This window comes from Plasmodium chabaudi, assembly GCF_900002335.3.
Source record: "Plasmodium chabaudi chabaudi strain AS genome assembly, chromosome: 6".
NCBI lineage: Eukaryota > Apicomplexa > Aconoidasida > Haemosporida > Plasmodiidae > Plasmodium > Plasmodium chabaudi.
This window is the reverse complement of record NC_030106.2, coordinates 976,206-998,290: the sequence shown is the minus strand read 5'-3', so window position 1 is coordinate 998,290 and position 22,085 is coordinate 976,206. Positions and strand designations below refer to the sequence as shown.

The window sequence follows — 22,085 nt, the reverse complement described above, 5'->3', positions numbered from 1 at the left end:
TATATATATTTCAGTATGTAATAATTGGAACATCTGTGTTAAAACACACAGTAAACCTGCTTCATATATCTGTGAAAAAATATAAATATAAGAAATATACTTATTTAAATTGATAATATAATGTGACAACTTCACTTATTATTAATAATCTTGATATTTTCATATATGTATTATATATAACCCAAAATGCTTTAAACACATTTTAATTTAGTAATATGATTGCATTATTATTCTATATTAGTTTATATTTTAAAAATATAATATAAGTTTAATTGCATATAATAATTATATAGAAAAGACAAGCATATCCCATATTATGGTGTGTTATATATATAAACTAATATGATATTCTTTAATCTGCTGATTAAAACAATACACTGTTATAATGGAAACAAAATTGGTAAATGCAATTTTTTTAAATAAAAATGTTTCCCTTTATATTTCTGGATGTTATAACGCCTATAAATTATCATTAACTTCATTTTAATAACAATTTCAATAATATATATTTTTATTAAATTTTAAAAATTTTATTAGTGCAAATTATTTATTGATGTTGACAAGCTTTTTACCAAGGGAAATATCAATGAACAAATATTTAATAAATCGTATAAACAATTTTGTCCTAAAGGAGTATGTAATAATAATTATGATAGAATTGGTGCCTTATGCGAATATTTACTTGCAGAATTGCCAAAAAATGATGATAAACTAAAGGGCGGTAATAATAATGGTAATCGAGATTATGAATACATTTATATGTGGCTAGCTGACAAATTTCTTAAGGTAAATGATGACTATTCCTTCAGTTTAAATGATTATTATGAGGAGCTTATAGTTAAACATGGAGGTAATTTTGGTTGGTGGGAAAAATTGGATGATAAAATGTTTTGGAAGGATAGTAATATTATTTTGATGGCTCGATTTTATTATTTACTTATGGATATATGTAATGCACTGTTGGAAAATGAAAAATCCGAATTAGACCTAAAAAATATTGAGGAAAATGATAAGAAATGCTATCTAAACTATTATTTCCTTAACCAACGGATTTCTAGATGTAGTCCATATGCTCAATTATTAGTTGATTTAAAAAAAACATATGATGAATATAAAATCTTAGTTAATAAGAAAATTCAACAAGGTAAACATGATAAAATAAAATTTTCAGAACTTCCTCCATTATCTAATAATAAAAATAATCAGCCAGAATTGACATTTGATAATATCGGGTGTAAACTAGTGCATTTATTTCTTCAGAAACATGGCACAAAATATAAACCAAAAAAAATACTGAAGGTACCAAAATCTTCATCAAATGGTGAAAACAAACATAAAGAATCTAAAAAGGAAACGCATAAACCTACTAATAATGATATGAAACCATCTGCTAAAAATAATACTCAGCAATCTACTAAAGAGGAAACAAAACAATCTATTAAAAAGGAAAATCAACCATCAGAACCTAAAGAACCCGACCTTAAAGAACCAGACCCTAAAGAACCAGAACCTAAAGAACCAGAACCTAAACCACCAGAGCCCAAAACATCAGATATTTCACAAAAAAGTGATTCACAAGTTCAAATATTGCCAAAAATTTCACAAGAGATTCAAGAAGTGCCACAAAATAATAACCATGCTTCAGTAGATGCTAAAGACACATCAAAAGATGTGGAAAGTATATCAGAAAATCATGCAAATAAACCAGAAATCGTAAAAAATAGATCAAAAAGGGATTTATCATTATCAGAGACTCCTCAAATACGGGAATATAATGCACCGCTATCTCCACCGCCAGAGTCAACTAATGAAAAAATACCAGTAAAATATGAGAATATTGCAGTGGAATCTACGAATAAAACAATAGAACCTACGAATATAACAGCAGATTTAAGTGATAACTTACCAGATACTGAGAGTGGGTCAGCAAAAAGAACGAAACGGAGTGCATCACAAGACAATTCAGAGAATCAAAAAGAAACCACTAAAACAGAAAACACAGATTCCTCATCAACACAATCAAAAGATACACAAGAATCGTCGGATTCCAATAAAGAATTAAATATTAAGAAAGTTATAGATTATTCTGTAGATTTTTTCCGAACATATAGTTCACTATTTAATGATGTCGTTAATAAAATTGAAGATCATATACAAGAAATAGTGGTGTCTAAGATTAATGATATTATTGAAAAAATTCACAAATATCAACAAATTATACAAAAAGTAGGTTCTACAATTGGCCAAATTCAAATATTAAATGACCACCAAAATGGATCTGAAAAATCACCAGATACCCAGAATGAAGTAGGAAGTGCCCAAGGTAATGCAAACCATGGAATAAATAATCTAAAAAATTCAACAAATGAGACAAATAGTCAACAGAAAAACTTAGAAACTAAGCAAGGATCCCAAAATAGTGTTTCAGAAAATCAGGGTATTGGGTCCAATATTTCAGAGGGTGGGATAAATACAGATAATCAATCACAAAAAGTTTCGCCAGCAACTAAATCAACAACTACACCAGTAAATATATCAGTAACTGCACCATCAAGCACGCAAAAAGCACCTCTAAAAATAGTATTGCAACCACAACCATCAATAACTTTACCATCTTCAGCACCTGGAACAATTCCAATAGCACCAATAACTACAAATGGATCAGCAGGTGAAAAGGTTGAGACAACTATGTCATCAATAGAAAGCACATTGTATGAACAAAATGGTGGTTCAAACAAAAAATCTCGAAGAAAGAGATCAGCCGATTCTGGAAGTTCAATAAATATTCTACCAATTGGATCAGAATCGAAACAAGAAACACTATCAAGCACAACTGTAGCTGACGTTAAAATGGACGAAAAACCATCAATATGGTGTATAGGATCAAATAAAAAATGTGACATAATAGGTATTGGTATTATAGGCATTTCAATATTCGTTTTTTTAGCATTTATGTTTAAGGTAAATAATATGCAACTATTAAATATATCATTTTTTAATTTTTTCGCAAATGCATAATTACGCTATAAAAAATATATTATATATTTTTTGCTTTTATTTTAGTATTTATCATTTGGATCGAGAAAAAAATCGAAGAAAAAAAAAATCACGAAAAAAGTTATAAATTTGGTTGATGGAAGGAAAATGGAAAAAACATTTATAAATTCAATTGATAGGGAAAAAAAGTCGAAGATAATTATAAATTCAGGTGATAATAAAAAAATAGCGAAGATAATTATGAATTCCGATGATACAAACAAACCAATAAAAAAGGCGATAGATCCATGGGATGAAAAACGAAAGACCCATATAACTATAAATTCAGATGATAATATCAAGCCAATAAAAAAGGCGATAGATCCATGGGATGAAAAACAAATGACACATATAACTATAAATTCAGAACATACAAAAAAATATACAAAATCAGTTATAAATTCAAGCGATAGAAAAAAGACGAAAATAATTGCAAATTCAGTTAATGAGAAAATATCATTATTAAATATATACAAATTTATGAAAGCCGATCCTATACCATTTATTAATTTGTTTTTTTTGTTAATTTTTTTTGTTTATAAAAGAAAATACAATTTTTTATAGTAATAAATCGAATAATAAATATTAACTCATATTTTATAAGACCAAAGTTTATATTAAATTTTTATAATACTTTTCGTCTGTAAATATTGATTCGATATATATACCATCTCTGTATGCTTAATCTGGAGATGATGTCTAAATATGCAACAACAAAGGGATATCGCCATTAATATGAAAAGGTTCGTATAACACAATAAGTTTCTTTATTTGATGAAAATAGTATTTAGTAAAGCTCATAATTTATATTGATATAAATCATCTATCTTTATATAAGTTTGAAAAAATATAAAAGACAGAATATAATATATTCAATATAATTAAATCTTAAACAAACCATGATATATAAATAGTTTTTAAAACACCATTTAATGTATGCTACCCTTTTTTATATATATTGACTATTTAATACATAATAAAATGATGCCTCATTTTAAGTTATAGAAACTATCTAAATTGATATATTATCACTTATTTACGTAAATATATAATTTTAAATTTTAATAATAATATTGTTTGTTGATAGTGATAAATTATAAAACCGTGTAACGCGTGTTTATAACTTTTATATGGATGTTTGTATCATAATAATATTTAACAACCATATATAGAAAAAATATACTATCAAACTATAAAAAATTATATTTAAACACCAAAAAATCTTAAACATATGCTAATATTTTTAATTATATTTACTATTCTATAAAATCTTTTTTTCTTTTAAAAATAAAAAAAATCAATAACATAAATAAATGAATAAAAGGCATAGGACTTAGCTGCATCTTTTTGTATATGTTGAATAATAGTGATGCTTTCCCATTATCCGAACTTATATTTCTTTTTGTTGTTTTTTCTTTATCGTTGGAACTTATAATTCTTTTTTTTGGTTTTTTTTTATCATTGGAATTTATAATTGTTTGTATAGTTTTTTTATCATCAATTGAATTTATGTCTATCTTTTTTGTTTTTTTTCTATCAAGTAAATTTACAACTCTTTTCATTTTTTTTGTTTTCTTTGGTTTTTTTGTCCTCTTCCATGGAAAATACTAATATAAAAGTAATAAATATATATAATTTTTTGTTGCATTTATATATATGTAGTGGCGAACATATTTAAAAGGATATATATAGTAATTGTTTTATTAATTACCTTATATATAAATACCAAAACAACAGGTATTGAAAGAGCTATAACTCCAATTTTTATCCTATTACATATAATCCTATTACAATATACTGATTTGGGTCCATGTAGTTTGCACATAATATTGTCTGAGAAATTCTCTGGATTCTTGAATGGATCGTCAAATGCTAATGTAATAGTTTGATCTGGCTGTGATTGATTATCAAAATCATTTTGCTCAATATCAAAATTTGGGAAATCAATATCTATAATTTGTGGTTTCATCACTGAATTTGATAATTCATTTTTTGAAACATATAATTCATCAATGATATATTGGGGGTCATTTTCTAAATCTAAATATTTATCCTCAAAAAATGGTAAATCATATTCTAATTTCGAGAATTCAGTATCTATGTAAACAAGTTCCTCCTGTACATCTGGGTATTCAACCTCTATATCTGAAACTTCTAGCCCATCAAAATAATTTGGCAATTTAATCTCAAAATCTTTTAAACATTTTTCATCGACAATAACTAAATCCTCTGATTGGTCTACAGTTTCGTTGTTTTGTGGCTCCCCTAATTCACATTCCGGACTTACTTGGTCACTATTTTCCACAAAATCTGAATTTTCTGATCCACCATCCTGAGTTTCTATATTTTCATCCGTACTATCCAGTGAATCCAAATTTTCAGAATCTGATATAAGGGGTTCTTTTATTTCTTCGATCTCTGGAATTTCGGGAAACGAATTAGCTTGGGGGTTATTTTTATAATAACCCTTTTTAAAATCATCATAAACATGTTTCAACATATCATATAAAACAAAATTTGTGTTACCGCTGGTATCAGTATCGGCATTATTACACTGTTTGCTATAATTTTTAGCGCAATTGATAGCAGATTTATAATAACCCGTGAAATCATCTAAATTATAATCATCGTCGCCATTATTATAAAATATTTTACACATTTCTTTAAATATATGATAAAGATCACTCAATGTTTTAGTATCAACACTCATCAAATTTTTTTTTGTATCTATGTCGCTTAAATATGATTCAAACCACACATTATTCTTTATGTAATTATCATAAAACTGATTTAAATCAATTAATTCGCTCGGAGGTAATTGTTGTAATTTATAACTTGTCCACAGCAAACCGTAATATACATAATTTCCTTCCTGTTCTTCATGGTCCTCCTCAGATTCAACATTACCAAATAGTTGTGGTAATAAATATCCAAGCCCAGCGCTAATTTTATCAAGATTAGAATTACATTTTCCAGGCTCGTCTCCATTTATAGGACAATAAGTTTTGTATAATAGAATTGTATCATCTGATTGATTTGCTTCGTCACCATTATCTGGTAATTGCTTATATAAACTATCAAACATTTCACACTAAAAATTATAAAAAATATACATTAATGATAATTTTATTCAAACATATTTTATTAGAAATTTATAAGAAAATTAACATAATAAAATATATATACCACATGAGCGGACATAGTGGAATTTTATTTGGTATATATAATATGTTGTATTATTTTGAGGGTAAGACAAATATAAAAAGCCAAAATAGACTATGCGAGCACTTGATCTCTATATTCAACTACTGTATTAGTTTAATTAATATTTTTATTTTTAATATTTAAATACATAGGTATAATAATACAATATATGACAAATGGCATTTCTTTGTGTATGGCAATATAGCCAAATTATCTTAAACTGGAATTTGTTTGAAACATTTTTATTTTAATCTATATAATTAATTTTATGTATAATTTCACAATTTTTAATAATATCCGTTATAATTCCATTATATAAATTTATGTAATTCGGCAATAAGTTTAAATATATCCCTTATAATTATATATTTATATACGAGAAGATGTATGTATTTTCTATATTTTATTAATAAATAGCTTCGAAAATTTACACGATGCAGATATGTAATTATTTAGGAATTATTATTTCAGATTTGTTAAACATAATTGTTTTATTATTTATATAATCTATTATTTTGTATATAACATTACATCTTTTGATATTATTTGTAATAAATAAAAAGAAAATTATTAATTTAAATTATAATATTTACAAAATACGTTAAATTATTCCCTTTTATAAATGGGTTATATATAATTGATACTCCTTTATTTATCTACATTATTAAAAAAACAATTTTAAAGTGTGCAATAACTTTATTTACATCCAAACATTTTTCTACACATAAATTTTATTTATTAATATTATATGGAAGTAATTGGTTCTAAATATATTAATTTATTTACTATACATGTATAATATTAAGTTGATCACTATTCATTTTTAAATTTTATAGTTTTGAGGTATAAATAAATTATATTTTAAAATAATTAAAAGAAAAAATGAGTATATTAATAAAATTTCATATAATATTTTGTTCTAATAATTTTTGTAATAATTAAAAAAATTAGGTATATAGGATTAGGGTTATTATCTTATGCCTATACCTATATATATATAAAAGTAAAATATTTTATCAATAACTGATATTTAAATATTATTTTATTGTGAAAACTTATATAATTAAATATTAATTTTATCGAAAAGGCAAATAATAATTAATTTTATTTGAAATAATAATATTTTTATTAGGTTAATATTTATATACAGGCTCATATATTTATATTTTAAATATATTGTTATTACAAAACAATATATATGTTCTAAAATGATATTCTTTAAAACAATGAAGCAAAGAAAATTACTAATTGTTATAAAGTGTTCCTCTTGAGTCATTAATTATCGCATTGTAGCATACAATGGTATATCAGCAAAAATAATAACAGTAATCATAATGGATTAATATATTACTAAATCCGAAAATATATTGTGTTTATTTGATAGGATATATGGGCATAAATTCATTATACATATTCTTAAACATGTGATAAGATTATAATTGTACGTACAAAAGATCGTATGAAATAATATAACTTTTAGTTAAGATTTTTTTAATGTGCTAATATTAGAATTAACGCTACCAATCAAAATAATAATAATAATTCCATAGTGTTCGTTAAAAATAACATTTTTGCATTATAAACTAACTAATATGGTATTATAAAATATTCAATACATAATATATTTTAGTTTATAAGTATAAAGGTATATTTAAAATAGTACCCCATGTTATATTGCTTCTCAAGTTAATTCATTATTCTAAACAAGTATGAACACAATTATAAAATTAAAAATTAATATATTTAAATTACATTTATTTGATTTAATATTTAAAATATATTTCTTGATCATTTATATATTAATAGATCATAAGGATGAAAATATAATATGCATTTTATATATACTAACTATTACCCAAAACGAATCAATTTCCATGATCTATTTTAATTGGAATAACTCGATTAACCTAATTTACATATTATGTTTTTTAATTTTAAAATTATATAATATATGCACCCAAAATATTGATTAATTCTATTTATATATAAGGGAATGTCAGGAAATAAGCAAGGTTATGGTACGTTCTAAAGTGAGTTTATAATATATATTAATTAAATATAAATAGACCAAATATATCATTTAATTAGAAAAATATATTGATTTATTTATTAAATATTATAATTTAAACAAAAAAATGTCTTTTCATTTATTATAAATAATATTAAATACCAATATAGCATGAGGAATAATAGTTTATATAAGTGCATTAAGGGTGTCTAATGATGATACATAATTTTTTTTTAAATTATAGTGATAATATATTTCCAATATTTATATTTTGAAATTTCTTTAATAAAAAATAGATAGACTTATAATTATAAGGAAACATATTTGATTTAAACTGTTACAAGGTTATAAAATTCTATAATTGGTTTATACCTGTTACTATTAAAAATAATGATTTTGTCTGTAAATTGTATTTTACATCTAAGACAAAACATATTTTAAACAATTAAAAATTTAAGATAATTAAGATATTTGTGATAAAATGGTGTAACATTAATTTGATAATAATGTTGCATTATTATTCTATATTTATTTAAATAACGAAAATAACAAGAATATGCTTAATTTACGACCCGAAATATGCATATAAATTAAGTAATTGTATAATATATCTGACACGTGCATATGTTTTACATAAAATATAATATGATGTTAATTAATATACAAATTAAAACATAACTCCATTGTAATGGGCATGAAAGTGGTAAATACACTTTTTTAAATAAAAATAATTTATTACATTCCATGTTTTACATGAACTATTAATTATAATTAACTTCATTTTAATAAATTGTTCGTTAATAAACATTTTATTATTTTTTTAAAAATGTTTAGTGTGAAACATTTCTAGATGTTGATAATCTTTTTATCAACTATGAGGCCAATGAGGAACAATTAAACGGTGGCTATGGATCATATAAAAAGTATTGCCCTATAAAACGTGGGGTTAGAAAATGTGAAACTAATTATGAAAAACTGAGAGCTATTTCTGAATATGGATTTATGGAATTAGCAAAAAATGATAAGGTGAATCTAGGTAGTGAATATGACCCAAGTGCTGATTTTGTGGTTATGGGATGGTGCCATAGATTATATAAAATATCAAAAGATCATAATTTATCTCTAAATCAGTTATATGGAAATAATTTAGGTAAATCGAGAGGGGATTTTAATTATAAAGGCATCTTAAATAATAAAATCTATTTGATGAATTCTAACGTTGCGATTATGAATATGCTTTATCTTTTATTTCAGAAAATTTGTGAAACAATTAATACATATGAAACACATAATGCACAACCACACGAACACATAAACAAGGGCATTGAATATCATTTTATGTATGATATGCTTTCTAAATCTGTTAATCAGTGTGATCCGTATATTCGGTTGTTGAATCATTTAAAAACAATATATAATGAGTATATAAAAGCTGTTATTAAAGACAATGACCACGACGAATCCTTACGTAATCAGCTTATAGAACTTTCATCGATAAATTCAAAATTGGTTGGATCTGAATTCAATAGTGAAGGATGCAAAAAACTGCATAAAAAATTAACTCAAACAACTCCAAATATTATAAAAATGGGAATTAAAATGTTAGAGGATGATAAAAAAAGAAAGAGCGGCGAAGTATCTCAAAATACAGAAGATGATGGCGACGGTGATTTATATGGATATGACTACGATGATTTATATGGAGATGATGACGATGATGAAGATGTTGATGATGATGCTGATAAGGATATTGCTGATGGTGGTGAAAAGAAAGACGACACTATAGATAATACGTCACAAAATCATGAAAGAGATCCAATAAATATATCGGATCAATCAAGTATATCAAATGGTGACCCAAATCAGCCAAAGTCTGACACACCAAGTAATACATGTGATTCAAATGGCAAAGAAAAAACTTTAGAAAATAGCCAAAGTTCAGATAAATCACCAGGAAGTCCATCAGATGAACAGCTAACCAAAGATACTCCAAAAGAAAGCAATGATACTACAAAAGAAGACCAAGATTCTACACAAAAAGCAACATTAATGAAAAAAGATAGTATAATAGACCCCCTAAAATCCATGAAACCTACACTTAGTTTGTTTAAACTGCAACTTTTATCTGTTTACAACACCCTTACTGATATTGGCAATAATGCACATGAAAAAACATTACAAACTTTACAAAATACTTCTTCGAAACTTACTGAGCTTGTTAATAAATTTAATAATCCAATTAGTCAGCCAGATAAAGAAACTGTTACACCTCCATCAGGTGATAATAAATCTATGCCAAAAGATTCAGGAAGTGATCCACCTTCCTCTGATGATCCGTCAGTAAATCCTCCACCCATGCTACCGAATTCACAACCAGAACCAGAAGACCATTCCAATGAAGATAAGGAAGAACCATCTAACGACGAAAAAACTGATGAACCACCAGCAGATCCTCAAGAGCCACCAATCGATTTTATCAATACAACATCTCATCAAGTAACTAAACTCGATAATTCTGGAAACAATATATATGGAATTATATCGGAAAATGTAAATTCAATGGATATACTTAAGAAACACAAATTAATTGCATTCTCAGTTATAGGTATTGTAATACCCATTACTTTAGCTATTATGTACAAGGTAAATAAAAAGACAATTATGAAGCATAAAATTTTTTAAATATTTCTTCGCTATAAAATATTATATACTTTACTATTTTTATATTAGTATTTATCACCTTGGCGGACAAAAAAATCGAAGAGAAAAACAAAAATGAAAAAGATTATAAATTTGGTTGAGATAAATAAAACGAAAAAGACAGTTATAAATTCAATTAATGGTAAAAGACCAATGCAAATAATTATAAGCTCATCTACTAAAAAAAAACAGACTAAAAAGATTATAACTTCCGTTTATGGGAAAAATTTTCCATTATTAAATATATACAAACTTATGGAGGCCGATCCTTTACCCTTTATTAATTTATTTTTTTTGTTGATTTTTTTTGTCTATAAAAGAAAAGACATTCTTTTGAATGATAAATTTAATTAACTTATATTTGATGTCGAATTTAAAATGTGTATAGATTTAAAGAATACTAAATAGTAAATTTGTTTATTAATATAAAGAGGTCTTGTGTATATGTGATGCAGGTCAAGAGCTTGTTTCTTATTTTATAATAAAACATAAAATAAATTTTATATACGATGGAATTCTCTATTATAACCGAATTATAATATTTCTTTGCCTTTAATTATTATTTATAAGAGTCAAAATGTTGTATTATTTAAGTACAAAAGGTGCCTTAACATCTGTTAAACGAATGTGACAAAACAAATCGTTTCTTATTAAGTGTACTTCATTTGCTGGTTTTATGTGTATTATTCGTTGTGATTTATACGAGGAATACTTGAAAATATGAACATTTTATATGGTTTTAATAGAAATAATATATTTCATGTTGTATATTTTGAGATATATTATATAAATAAAATGATTACATACCAATCTATGAAAAAAAAAATTTACAAAAAAGTAGTAAATAAAATGTAGAATGTTATTAAATAATATTAACATTTGAGAAGTATAAGAAATAAGAACATATTTCGATGAAAACAATAACGATGACCTGTTAATTGTTTTTCATACATTTACATATATTGATTTACAATATATATGTACATAGTGTTTTGCTGCTATAATTGATATAATTAATTGTCTTGTAGCCCAAAATTAGAAAAATGTAAGTTCATAACGTATCAAACATGCTATTAAATGGGCTTTTAAATTATATTAAAGACCTATTTATATAAAAATATACAAAAAATATATTTGAGTTGGATCTGTTGCATAAATTTGTTTGGTTATAATTAAAAAAATATATTTTTTTTTCGTATGTAAATATTCCATAGTTTATTTTACAATTTTATTTAATTTTATTTTATATATTTTTATATATTTTGTATTGTTTTATATTTTATATTTATATTTAATTTTGTTACATAAAAAAATATTTTATTATAATTTGTGTCAATTTGCAAGAAATAATGTGTATCATTATTATCACCAACAATATACGATTTTGGCCATCTAGCGAATAATATTGGAACAGTTGTATTAAGATTAAAAATAAAAAATAAAATTGAAAAACCTGTGATTAAACATAACGAAAAAATTAGCACACTGTTATTATGATAAATTGGAATATTATTATTGTAGTTGTAATTGTTGCAACCATATATAAATAATATATATACAATTTCAGATAAATTAAACTCATTAATACATAAAAATATAAAAAATATATATACTCAAATAAAGGTGAAAATTAACAAAACTATAACACTATATATTTTGTACAATTACTATTATGTATGTGTACTCCTATATCCCCGTTTATTATTCATTACAAATATATATATAATCATAACTATCCCAAATCATATATTGGGAAAAATACATTAAAACGAATATTTATTTTTTATACCGTTGCTCTCTTTATATTTAAATTGTCAGTTTTCATTAGATAATGCACGGATATATGAATATGTTTTTTTTTCAAGGTACGTTTAAGTACGTGCAGGCATAATCCTATAATATATAGATATTTTATACAACTATGCTTTAATTTTGGTTAACAAAATATAAAAAAAGGTGTATGCCCATTATCTGTAACATGTAAAATATTATAATACTAAAAAAATTAAAATCATAATATTATGTGTGCTCTATAATTTGTGACGTTATTTTTCCTCCCTTGCAACTATTTCATTTAAATAATTTGGTGTTTAATTATAATAAATTTATTTTTTATTTTAAAATATTTATTAATTTTTTATAAAAATTTCGCATATTCTTTTGCTTCTACTTTAATATACTTATATAACGTATTTTCACACTTTTTAAATTAATATTTTACTTCTCAAATCCCAAAATGAATAAATTATATATTAAGGTTGCTTTAGCACTTTTATGTATCGCAGGATATATGCAAAATGTAGCATTTGCAAGCGAAACTTCCGCAGATGTTGCTACTACCGATTCCCCCCGCCAAAAAAATATGTATGAAAACGTGGAAAATATATACATATAATATAAATATGCATATTCATCAAACGCATGCCTTTATAATTACTGAATGTTAAAAATTCCATCTATAAATTCATTTCTTTCTTTTTTTACCCATTAAAAATAATATCACTTTCACCAGTCATATTGAGAATGCAATATATCAATACCCCAATGGCCAGAAATATCTTGACGGTGATGAAGTTTTACTATCAATAGAACATGTAAACCAGGCTTCAATACTTTTACAAAAACTTTCTGCGACTGGTGTAAATGATTATTCTGCCTATTCTACAGAAAATAAAAATTGTACTATATATTCTAAGAAAGTTGGAAATATGGATATTGGAAGGCTTCATGTTACAATCCCATCTGCCTCTAAAGTATCAAATATCAAACAATATTTAACATATAAAAATAACTTAAAATTAAATAATCATTATTACATTTATCCATATGTTTTTTTTTCATTAGTACAATGATTTATTAGAGAAGATTTGGGATTTCGATGGTAAACACAAATCGGATAGCAATATTATTAGAGGTACATAAAAAATAATCAATTAATGAATTTAATATGTGATTATCACTATTTACACATCTTTCAATTTTACTGTTCTTTGCCTATTATTTTGTTATATTTATAATATTTCATTTATATCTCCAAAATAATTATTTTTTAGGAATTGTTTCTCGTGAATACTGGAACACTTTATGCTTGTTTGAAAAACAAAGCGTAGATCCTAATTATACACCTCCCATAAAAAAATATGCTTTAGGCTCAATATTTCGTGTAAGGACATTTATTTTCCATTATTTTTCTAAAAATTCTAATATTCATATTATTATACATTAATTTATACAATACATATATTTTTTTATTCATTAATTTTGTAGAAATCAAGTGACACAACTGTAATTGTATGTCCATCAAGAACTATAAATGATGACACTGAAATCGATAAAGAAACTGATATGAAAGAAGTGTACTTCAATTTAAAAGCAATCGAAACTGACATTGATCCTGAGGATGCATTAACCAAATTAGGTGCTAACATATCCGGATTTGTAATTAAAAAAGGCAACGATGATCAAGTTCATGTTACTTATATCAACGCTGTAAGAAACCTCAAAAAATACTAACATAATCATTTTTCTCATTTTAACATTTATTTTAAGTGTCTTTCTCTATAAGTCATATATTATATGATATTCACATACAAAATATTGAGATATTTTATATATTTATTCATTTTTTTTGTAGGTCTATGATGTTAGCAATTCTACCGAGTCTATCCACAACAAAAGAGAAAGAGGTCTTACATATGCAAATATTCTAAGCTTAGTACAACGCATTTAATCTATTAATTAACAATATCCTCCAAGTAAAAGTCTTTCAACACTTTAATATTGGGATACATAAATTAATAAAATTAATTTATCTTTATGCGTAATGCCTATTTAAATTACTATAACAACATTTTGATCGTTTTAAAATGATTATTTATTATGTAATTTCTTGTTCCTTTTGAATTAAAATATATTAAATAATTAATGCTATAATTCAATTATATTTTCTGTTCGATTGCCCTTTATATTAGTTTGATCGCTTTCTTACCGTTAAAAATCTGTCTTTCGTACTTTTGTTATTATCATAGAACTTAAAACTTATTAATAATTAATTGGATATCAATATAGAAATATAATAAAATATATCGATCACCATCCTCAATTAATACGCTTATCATTTATTTTTATCTTTATTATTTATATTTTTTCCTTAATATTTGTCTTTCAAATCTTTTACAAAATCCAAATAATAAATACCAATACAAACTACAACTTATTCTACCACTTTTAATAACTTATTTCTTATGTATATTTAAAACAATTCCTTAAACTAATAAATATTAACAAATTATTAAAAATTATACAAAATTAAATGTAATGTGATATATAACACTAACCCATATATGGGTTCCACAAAAAACATCCTTAACCCTAAACTAAAAATCAAAAATTAAAAGTTGAAAATCAAAAATTAAAAGTTGAAAATCAAAAATTAAAAGTTGAAAATCAAAAAACAAAAGTTAAGAATCAAAAAACAAAAGATAAGAATCAAATAAATACAACATACTGTTTCTCCTTTCATAAAACCTACATTTATGCATAAATTTAGAGATACAATTCAATATATATAGTATAAATTGAATATCTGCCAATAAGGGTTAATAAAAAGTAAAAATCAGAAATAAACAAACCATAAAATGTGAAAACACAATATGAACATATATTATTATTGCATAGAGATGTAGAAGGAGAACAAAATTAATATTTAATTAAAAATTTTAATAACAGTATTGATAATAATATATATTATAACACTGGAGAGGGTAATGAAAATAATAGGAGTCATAACGACCCATTTAATTATTATTATTTGAATTTCGTAGCATTTTATATATATGTTTATCTCTTTCGGTTTTTTATTTTAAATGTCACAAAATGTTTGTATTGCGTGATGCACCGCATCATCATTGTTTGATGGAGCTACATATTTTGCACATTTCTTTATTTTACTAGGAGCATTCTGTACTGCTATTGAAGTTCCTACACCTTGTAACATCTCTATATCGTTTTCACCATCTCCTATAGCTAATGCATCATTTAAACGTATATTGAAATGTTTGCATAATGCTTTTACACCTTCAAATTTAGTTGCATTATGATGAATCACTTCTACATATGTTTTAAATGTGTTATCTACAAAAACTCGACGCGAAAATTTGTCTTGATACATTTTTAATACACTTGATAAGTTTTCTTCATCTAATAATATCAAAATTCTGTATATTTTTGTATTTTTTAATGTTTCTTCATCAATAATATCAGGCATTGTAGGTTCAATCTTCAAATATTGATCAGCATATTCATTATTTTCAAACATATGTGCTTTTTCTAAACTATTCCAAAACATACGTCCAACTAAATTGTTTTCCTTTGAAAAATTATATATATCCATTATTAATTTTTTATCTATATAATTATCAAGTATTATGTCACCATTAGGCCCATAAGTTATACACCCGTTTAAATATATTCCGGGTATTAAACTTAAATTATTTTTTTTAGCATCTTGCCCCATTATATCATTAACTGAAAACATTGGACGACCAGTAGCAAAAACTATTTTTATTCCTTTATTATGTGCCTTTGCTAAACTTTCTAAATTTAATTTGGATACTTTATTATGACTATTTAATAATGTTCCATCTAAATCGATAAAAACGATTTTTACATTATTTTTTAAATTATTTTTATCGACGGGCTTCCCATTTTTATCTCTTACAACGAGCGCGCCATGATTTGCTTGCTCATCATAAAGTGATTGATCGTCATAACCTTCTTGCTCTTTATGTACTTCTTCTCCTACATCATTGATTTCGGACCCAGAGAAATATCGAAGCAATTTCATAATCTTATTTCCATTATTATTATTTTTCTAAAAATGCATAAATTTTGAATGTATTTAGAGTTAAATTTTATTTTATAATGTAAAGCATCACCATATTATAAATTTTAGCACAATAAACACATATTTATAAATTTAACATATAATATTTTACCTTGCCATTGTATCCTTTGCATAGGCATATTAAAAGGAGAAATAAGCTTATTTGTATTAATTTAGGATTCATTTTTGCAGTATATATTTATTTTTTTTAATACCATAAAAAATTTTAAAGAAATTATATTTTTATATATAAAATATCATACTAATTCTATTTCTATACCATATAATTTAATTTACTTATATTTCTCCGTATGGTATTTGTATTAATTATTTCAATTTATTATATTAAATAACATTGCTTATTTATATTAATTTGTATATAAAACTATAAATACATGAAAATTTAATAAAAAATGTCGTTAAATATTTAATAATTTAATTATTATTTTTTTAATTAATATTTTAAAAAAATATATACTATATATTCAAAAAAAAAAAAAAATTATTCCAAAAAATTGATGTTGTCGATCCAACAATATAAATTTATTTTTAATTGTAATATATAATTAATTAACGGCATATATCCATAATAAACATGTAGTATGCCTAATTATTTTGGTAACTTGAATTATTTTCTTTTTCTCAATTGAATTTTACCATATTTTTTTATATAATTAAACTTTCCATTATTTATAAGTATTTTAATAACACTTTCAAATTATCATTTTTTATTTTACACTATTTTCAATTGCAAAATTTTATAATATAAATATATATAATGATCTAAATGCATAAAAATGTGTGCCTTTGTTTTGAATATTTTTTGTTTCTTTTCGCAGATTGATCATGGGGTTTCTCCCGATAACCCACAATAAAATCTTAGAGAAATTATAGCCAGCAAAATGTTAAGTGTTGTCAATTTAAAAAGTGTTTTTAAAAAGGAATAAACATATTTCCAAATGATATCTTTTACAACTCTGATACCTATATTAATAAAATAAACTTATTTTCATGTGTTATGCTTGTTTTAAATTATTGTTACGGAACACCAATTTGATTCTTAAATAGTGTTTGATTTGCATATAATTTGTTCATATTTTTTTTTGTAAAGATAATTATATATATTTGGAAGGCATAAGTAGTGTCTTTGTATATTTATCTGACTATGAAAAACTAAATAATAATCTTCAAAGGTGCCAAACATTAAATGATGAATTTATAAATTTTATTTTAAAAAACATTTACGGATTCTAGAGAAATAAGAAAATATGTACAAACTTAAAGAGAGAACAATATGTTCTTATATGAATTATAAGCATAATTTTCATTTAAATAAAGTCTAAAAATAAATTATTATGTTAATTTAACACAATTCATAATCGAACATTGATCTATATTTTATGATTATCTATTATATAATAGTAATATGCTTAATTAATTATCAAAATTTCAGTATTGACGCATATGAACTATATTATAAACAACTATTTTAAATGAATCTTATTATAATTTGGGAATTTCATAAACAATATTAAATCACAAATGTTGCTCCATGAAAATAAGACATATTGTTAAATGAACATAATTATGTTATATATATATATATATATATATATATATGTGTGTTAATATAATTTCAAATGCGATCATTCCCACTTCTTATATAATAGACAGTTATAATATATATTATTAAGACTCAATATTTATGGCGAATTCAAAATTACCAATAAATACAAAATACCGATATTATACTTCAACATACTTAATATTTAAGTTATAATACTCAAATGTAAGAACTATAATTTATGAAAATATATTTGTTGATTACCGCATTTTCATATTAACGCTTATATTCCCCTTTTAGGTATTGCAAGCGTATGCCACATTTATCGAATAAAATACAGGAGTCGTAATATATGTGTTTTTTCGTTTAATAATTCATTATATATATTAAATAAAATATAACTAAATTCCTACACCCTAAAACCAATATGCATAATAAAAACATCTATATTTTTAACACCGTAACATTAAAAAAATATAATTAAAAAAAAATAATTTTTTCGTATATAAATACTCTATAGTTTATTTTACAATCTTATTATATATATTTTTTTATATTTTGTATTGTTTTATAATTATATTTTATTATAATTTGCATCAATTTGCAAGAAATATTGTTTATCATTACTATCACTAACAATATATAATTTTGGCCGTCTATCGAATTATATTTCGACAGTTGTATTAATATTAAAAGTAAAAAATAAAATCACAAAGCACGGGATTCACCAATTCACCATAATACAAAATTTAGCATGCTATTGTTATGATGAATTGAAATATTGTTATTGTAGTTGTAATTGCTGCAACCATATATAAATAATATATATTTTTTCAGATAAATTAAACTCTTTAATACATAAAAATATAAAAAATATGTATACTCAATAAAGATGAAAAATACCAAAACAAATATTTATTTTATACAATTACTATTATATATATTCCGTTGTTATGTCCGTTTATTATTCATTACATGCATATTTGTAATCATAACTATTCCAAATCATATATTGAAAAAATAACATTAAAACTAATATTTATTTTTTATAACATTGTTCTCTTTATATTTTAAAATATCAGTTTTCAATTAGGTAATGCGCTCATGGAATACATACATTTTTTTTTCAAGATGCATGTAAGTAAGCGCATACATAATCCTATATATGATATTTTATAAAACCATGCTTTAATTGGGGTGAACAAACTATAAAAAAAATATATTTTTAGAATAACGCATAACGTATAAAATATTAATATAATTAAAGATATTTTTTTAAATATTATTATAATATTATAAAAATTAAAATCATAATATTTTTTATCTATAATTTGTATAAATTATTTTTCTTTCCTTACAACTAGATCAGTTAAATAAAAAATACGTTAAATTTATAAACCTAATAAAACATAAACATAAAAAATTTGAGATAAAAAATTTGCCATTTAAATGATTATATAAATTTATTTTTTATTTTTGAATAAGTATTAATTTGTTATAAATCCCTTGGATATTCCTTTGCTTTTATTTTAAATCTACTTATATAACGTGTTTTTACAACTTTTAAATTAATATTTGTTTATTTATCCAGTCCAAAATGAATAAAGGCTACATGAAAACCGTTTTTGTTGTTTTAAGCTTGGTTGTATGCGCTACCAATAACGTACTTGCAGCCGAATCTGCTCCAAGTACTTCTAATACACCCAGCGCCGTTGACCAAAGAAAGGCTGCGTATGAAAATACGAAAAAAAAAAAATATATAATATAAATATGCATATTCGTGAAACCCGACGTCATAATAATTAAATATTCAAAATTCCATTTTATAAATTCATTTCTTTATTTTTTTTTACGCATAAAATATAATCTCATTTTGACCAATAATAGTTTGGAGGCAAGACGTGAGGAACATAAACGCATGACCTGTGATGACCCTGAAGAAATTCAAGCTGCAATGTCCCTAGCAAACGAACATGTATCACTTTTACTAAAAATTGCTGATAATATGGATGGTTTCGAGCCATTTCATACATACGGTCAATACTGTGAATCATATTATAAGAAATTTGGACATATAGAAATTGAACGATTTACTGGGAAAATGTTAGGCCATTATCAGGTATCAAATACCAAACAATATTTAATATATAAAAATAAGTTAAAATTAAATAATCATTATTATATATATCCATATTTTTTTTTTATTAGTACGATTACGTAATAAATACGATTTGGAATCACGATAATTTACAAAAATTGGATCAAAAATTTATTCTTGGTACATAAAAAATAATCAATTAATAAATTTAATATGTGGTTATCACTCTTTATGGATGCTTAAATTTTACTATTGCTATCTGTTATTTTTATTAACATTTTGCTATATTCATAATATTTCATTTATATGTGAAAAACAATAATCTTTTTAGGAAAACCTGTTCGTATATACACCCCAAATTTAGTCTTGTTTGAAAAACTTGACATAGATCAAATTCATCAATCCCGCAAAACAAAATATGCTTTAGGGGCAAAAGCTCATGTAAGGATATTTTTTTCATTATTCCTCTTAAAATTATATTATTCATATTATTATACATTAATTTATACAATACATATATTTTTTTATTCATTAATTTTGTAGATATCAGATGACATAACTGTAATTCTTTGTCCTACAAGAGTTCTAAAATATGATTATGATTTCCATGGAAACGTTAATCTGAAAGAAATGTTAGAAAGAGCAGAACCAATCGATGAAGATGCTGATACTGAAGAAACATTATTGAAATTGAATGCTAACGTGTCTGGATTTGTAATTAAAAAAATTGAGGGTGATAAAGTTGATATTATCTATTTAAACGCTGTAAGCAATCTCAAAATATAATAACATAATATTTTTATTCTCATTTTAACATTAATCTAAAATATATTTTCTGTTTAAGTCATATATTTTATCATATTCCCATAAAAAATATTGACATATTTTATATATTTATACATTTTTTTCGTAGATTTTTAAGGATGATCGTAGTACCGATTTTATTTTCGATCGAAGAATTGCAAGATCTGCTGTTAGTGGTATTATACACTTGTCATACTGGGGTGGCGAGGATAGAAAAGCACATCCCTCAATTAGAAGTCTTACAAAACTTTAATATTGGGATACATATATTAATAAAATCAATTCATATTTATACGTAGTGCCTATTTAAATTGCCATCACAACAGTTTGATCATTTTAGAATTAATATTTAGTAATTAATTTCTTGTTCCTTTTGAATTAAATATATTGAATGTGTTTACTTTCGTGATGAAATCAAATAATTAATGCTATAATTAATTACACTTTTTGCATTATTACCCTATATATTAGTTTGATCCATTTTTTTACCGTTCAAAATTTATGTTTCGTACTTTTATTGTTATCTTATAACTTAAAACGTATTAATAATTAAGTGTATATCAATATAGACATATCATAAAATATATCGACCACCACCCTCAAATTATATACTTATGGTTTACTTTTATCTTTATTATTTATATTTTTTCTTAAATATTGTCTTTGAAACCGTTTACAGAATTCAAATAACCAATACCAATATATATTAAAAACTACAACATATTCTACCATTTTTAATAACTTATTTCTTATGTATATTTAAAACAATTCCTTAAACTAATAAATA

At 23.7% G+C, this 22,085-nt stretch overlaps 6 protein-coding genes across 6 annotated transcripts; 4 read left to right on the top strand and 2 right to left on the bottom strand.

The window, feature by feature from the left end:
- Nucleotides 1–425: 425 nt before the first annotated feature.
- PCHAS_0626400 (CIR protein) lies at nt 426–3,600 on the top strand (the record flags this gene model as incomplete). Its single annotated transcript, XM_016799046.1, has 3 exons — nt 426–449; nt 538–2,961; nt 3,064–3,600. 3 exons carry the CDS (start codon nt 426–428, stop codon nt 3,598–3,600), a joined length of 2,985 nt encoding a protein of 994 aa, XP_016654392.1.
- Nucleotides 3,601–4,292: 692 nt separating this feature from the next.
- Nucleotides 4,293–6,237, bottom strand: PCHAS_0626300 (CIR protein; the record flags this gene model as incomplete). Its single annotated transcript, XM_016799048.1, has 3 exons — nt 4,293–4,643; nt 4,748–6,127; nt 6,223–6,237. The coding sequence occupies 3 exons, from the start codon at nt 6,235–6,237 to the stop codon at nt 4,293–4,295; spliced, it is 1,746 nt and encodes a 581-aa protein (XP_016654393.1).
- Nucleotides 6,238–8,936: 2,699 nt separating this feature from the next.
- On the top strand, nt 8,937–11,302 carry PCHAS_0626200 (CIR protein; the record flags this gene model as incomplete). Its single annotated transcript, XM_016799049.1, has 3 exons — nt 8,937–8,951; nt 9,083–10,891; nt 10,979–11,302. The coding sequence occupies 3 exons, from the start codon at nt 8,937–8,939 to the stop codon at nt 11,300–11,302; spliced, it is 2,148 nt and encodes a 715-aa protein (XP_016654394.1).
- Nucleotides 11,303–13,184: 1,882 nt separating this feature from the next.
- PCHAS_0626100 (fam-a protein) lies at nt 13,185–14,678 on the top strand (the record flags this gene model as incomplete). The annotated part of the gene is made up of 6 exons (XM_016799050.1): nt 13,185–13,312; nt 13,461–13,701; nt 13,793–13,862; nt 14,002–14,111; nt 14,216–14,437; nt 14,583–14,678. The coding sequence occupies 6 exons, from the start codon at nt 13,185–13,187 to the stop codon at nt 14,676–14,678; spliced, it is 867 nt and encodes a 288-aa protein (XP_016654395.1).
- Nucleotides 14,679–15,809: 1,131 nt separating this feature from the next.
- On the bottom strand, nt 15,810–17,016 carry PCHAS_0626000 (haloacid dehalogenase-like hydrolase, putative; the record flags this gene model as incomplete). Its single annotated transcript, XM_016799051.1, has 2 exons — nt 15,810–16,820; nt 16,945–17,016. The coding sequence occupies 2 exons, from the start codon at nt 17,014–17,016 to the stop codon at nt 15,810–15,812; spliced, it is 1,083 nt and encodes a 360-aa protein (XP_016654396.1).
- Nucleotides 17,017–19,993: 2,977 nt separating this feature from the next.
- PCHAS_0625800 (fam-a protein) lies at nt 19,994–21,551 on the top strand (the record flags this gene model as incomplete). Its single annotated transcript, XM_016799052.2, has 6 exons — nt 19,994–20,127; nt 20,284–20,515; nt 20,605–20,674; nt 20,826–20,935; nt 21,038–21,259; nt 21,408–21,551. 6 exons carry the CDS (start codon nt 19,994–19,996, stop codon nt 21,549–21,551), a joined length of 912 nt encoding a protein of 303 aa, XP_016654397.2.
- Between the last annotated feature and the right edge of the window lie 534 nt (nt 21,552–22,085).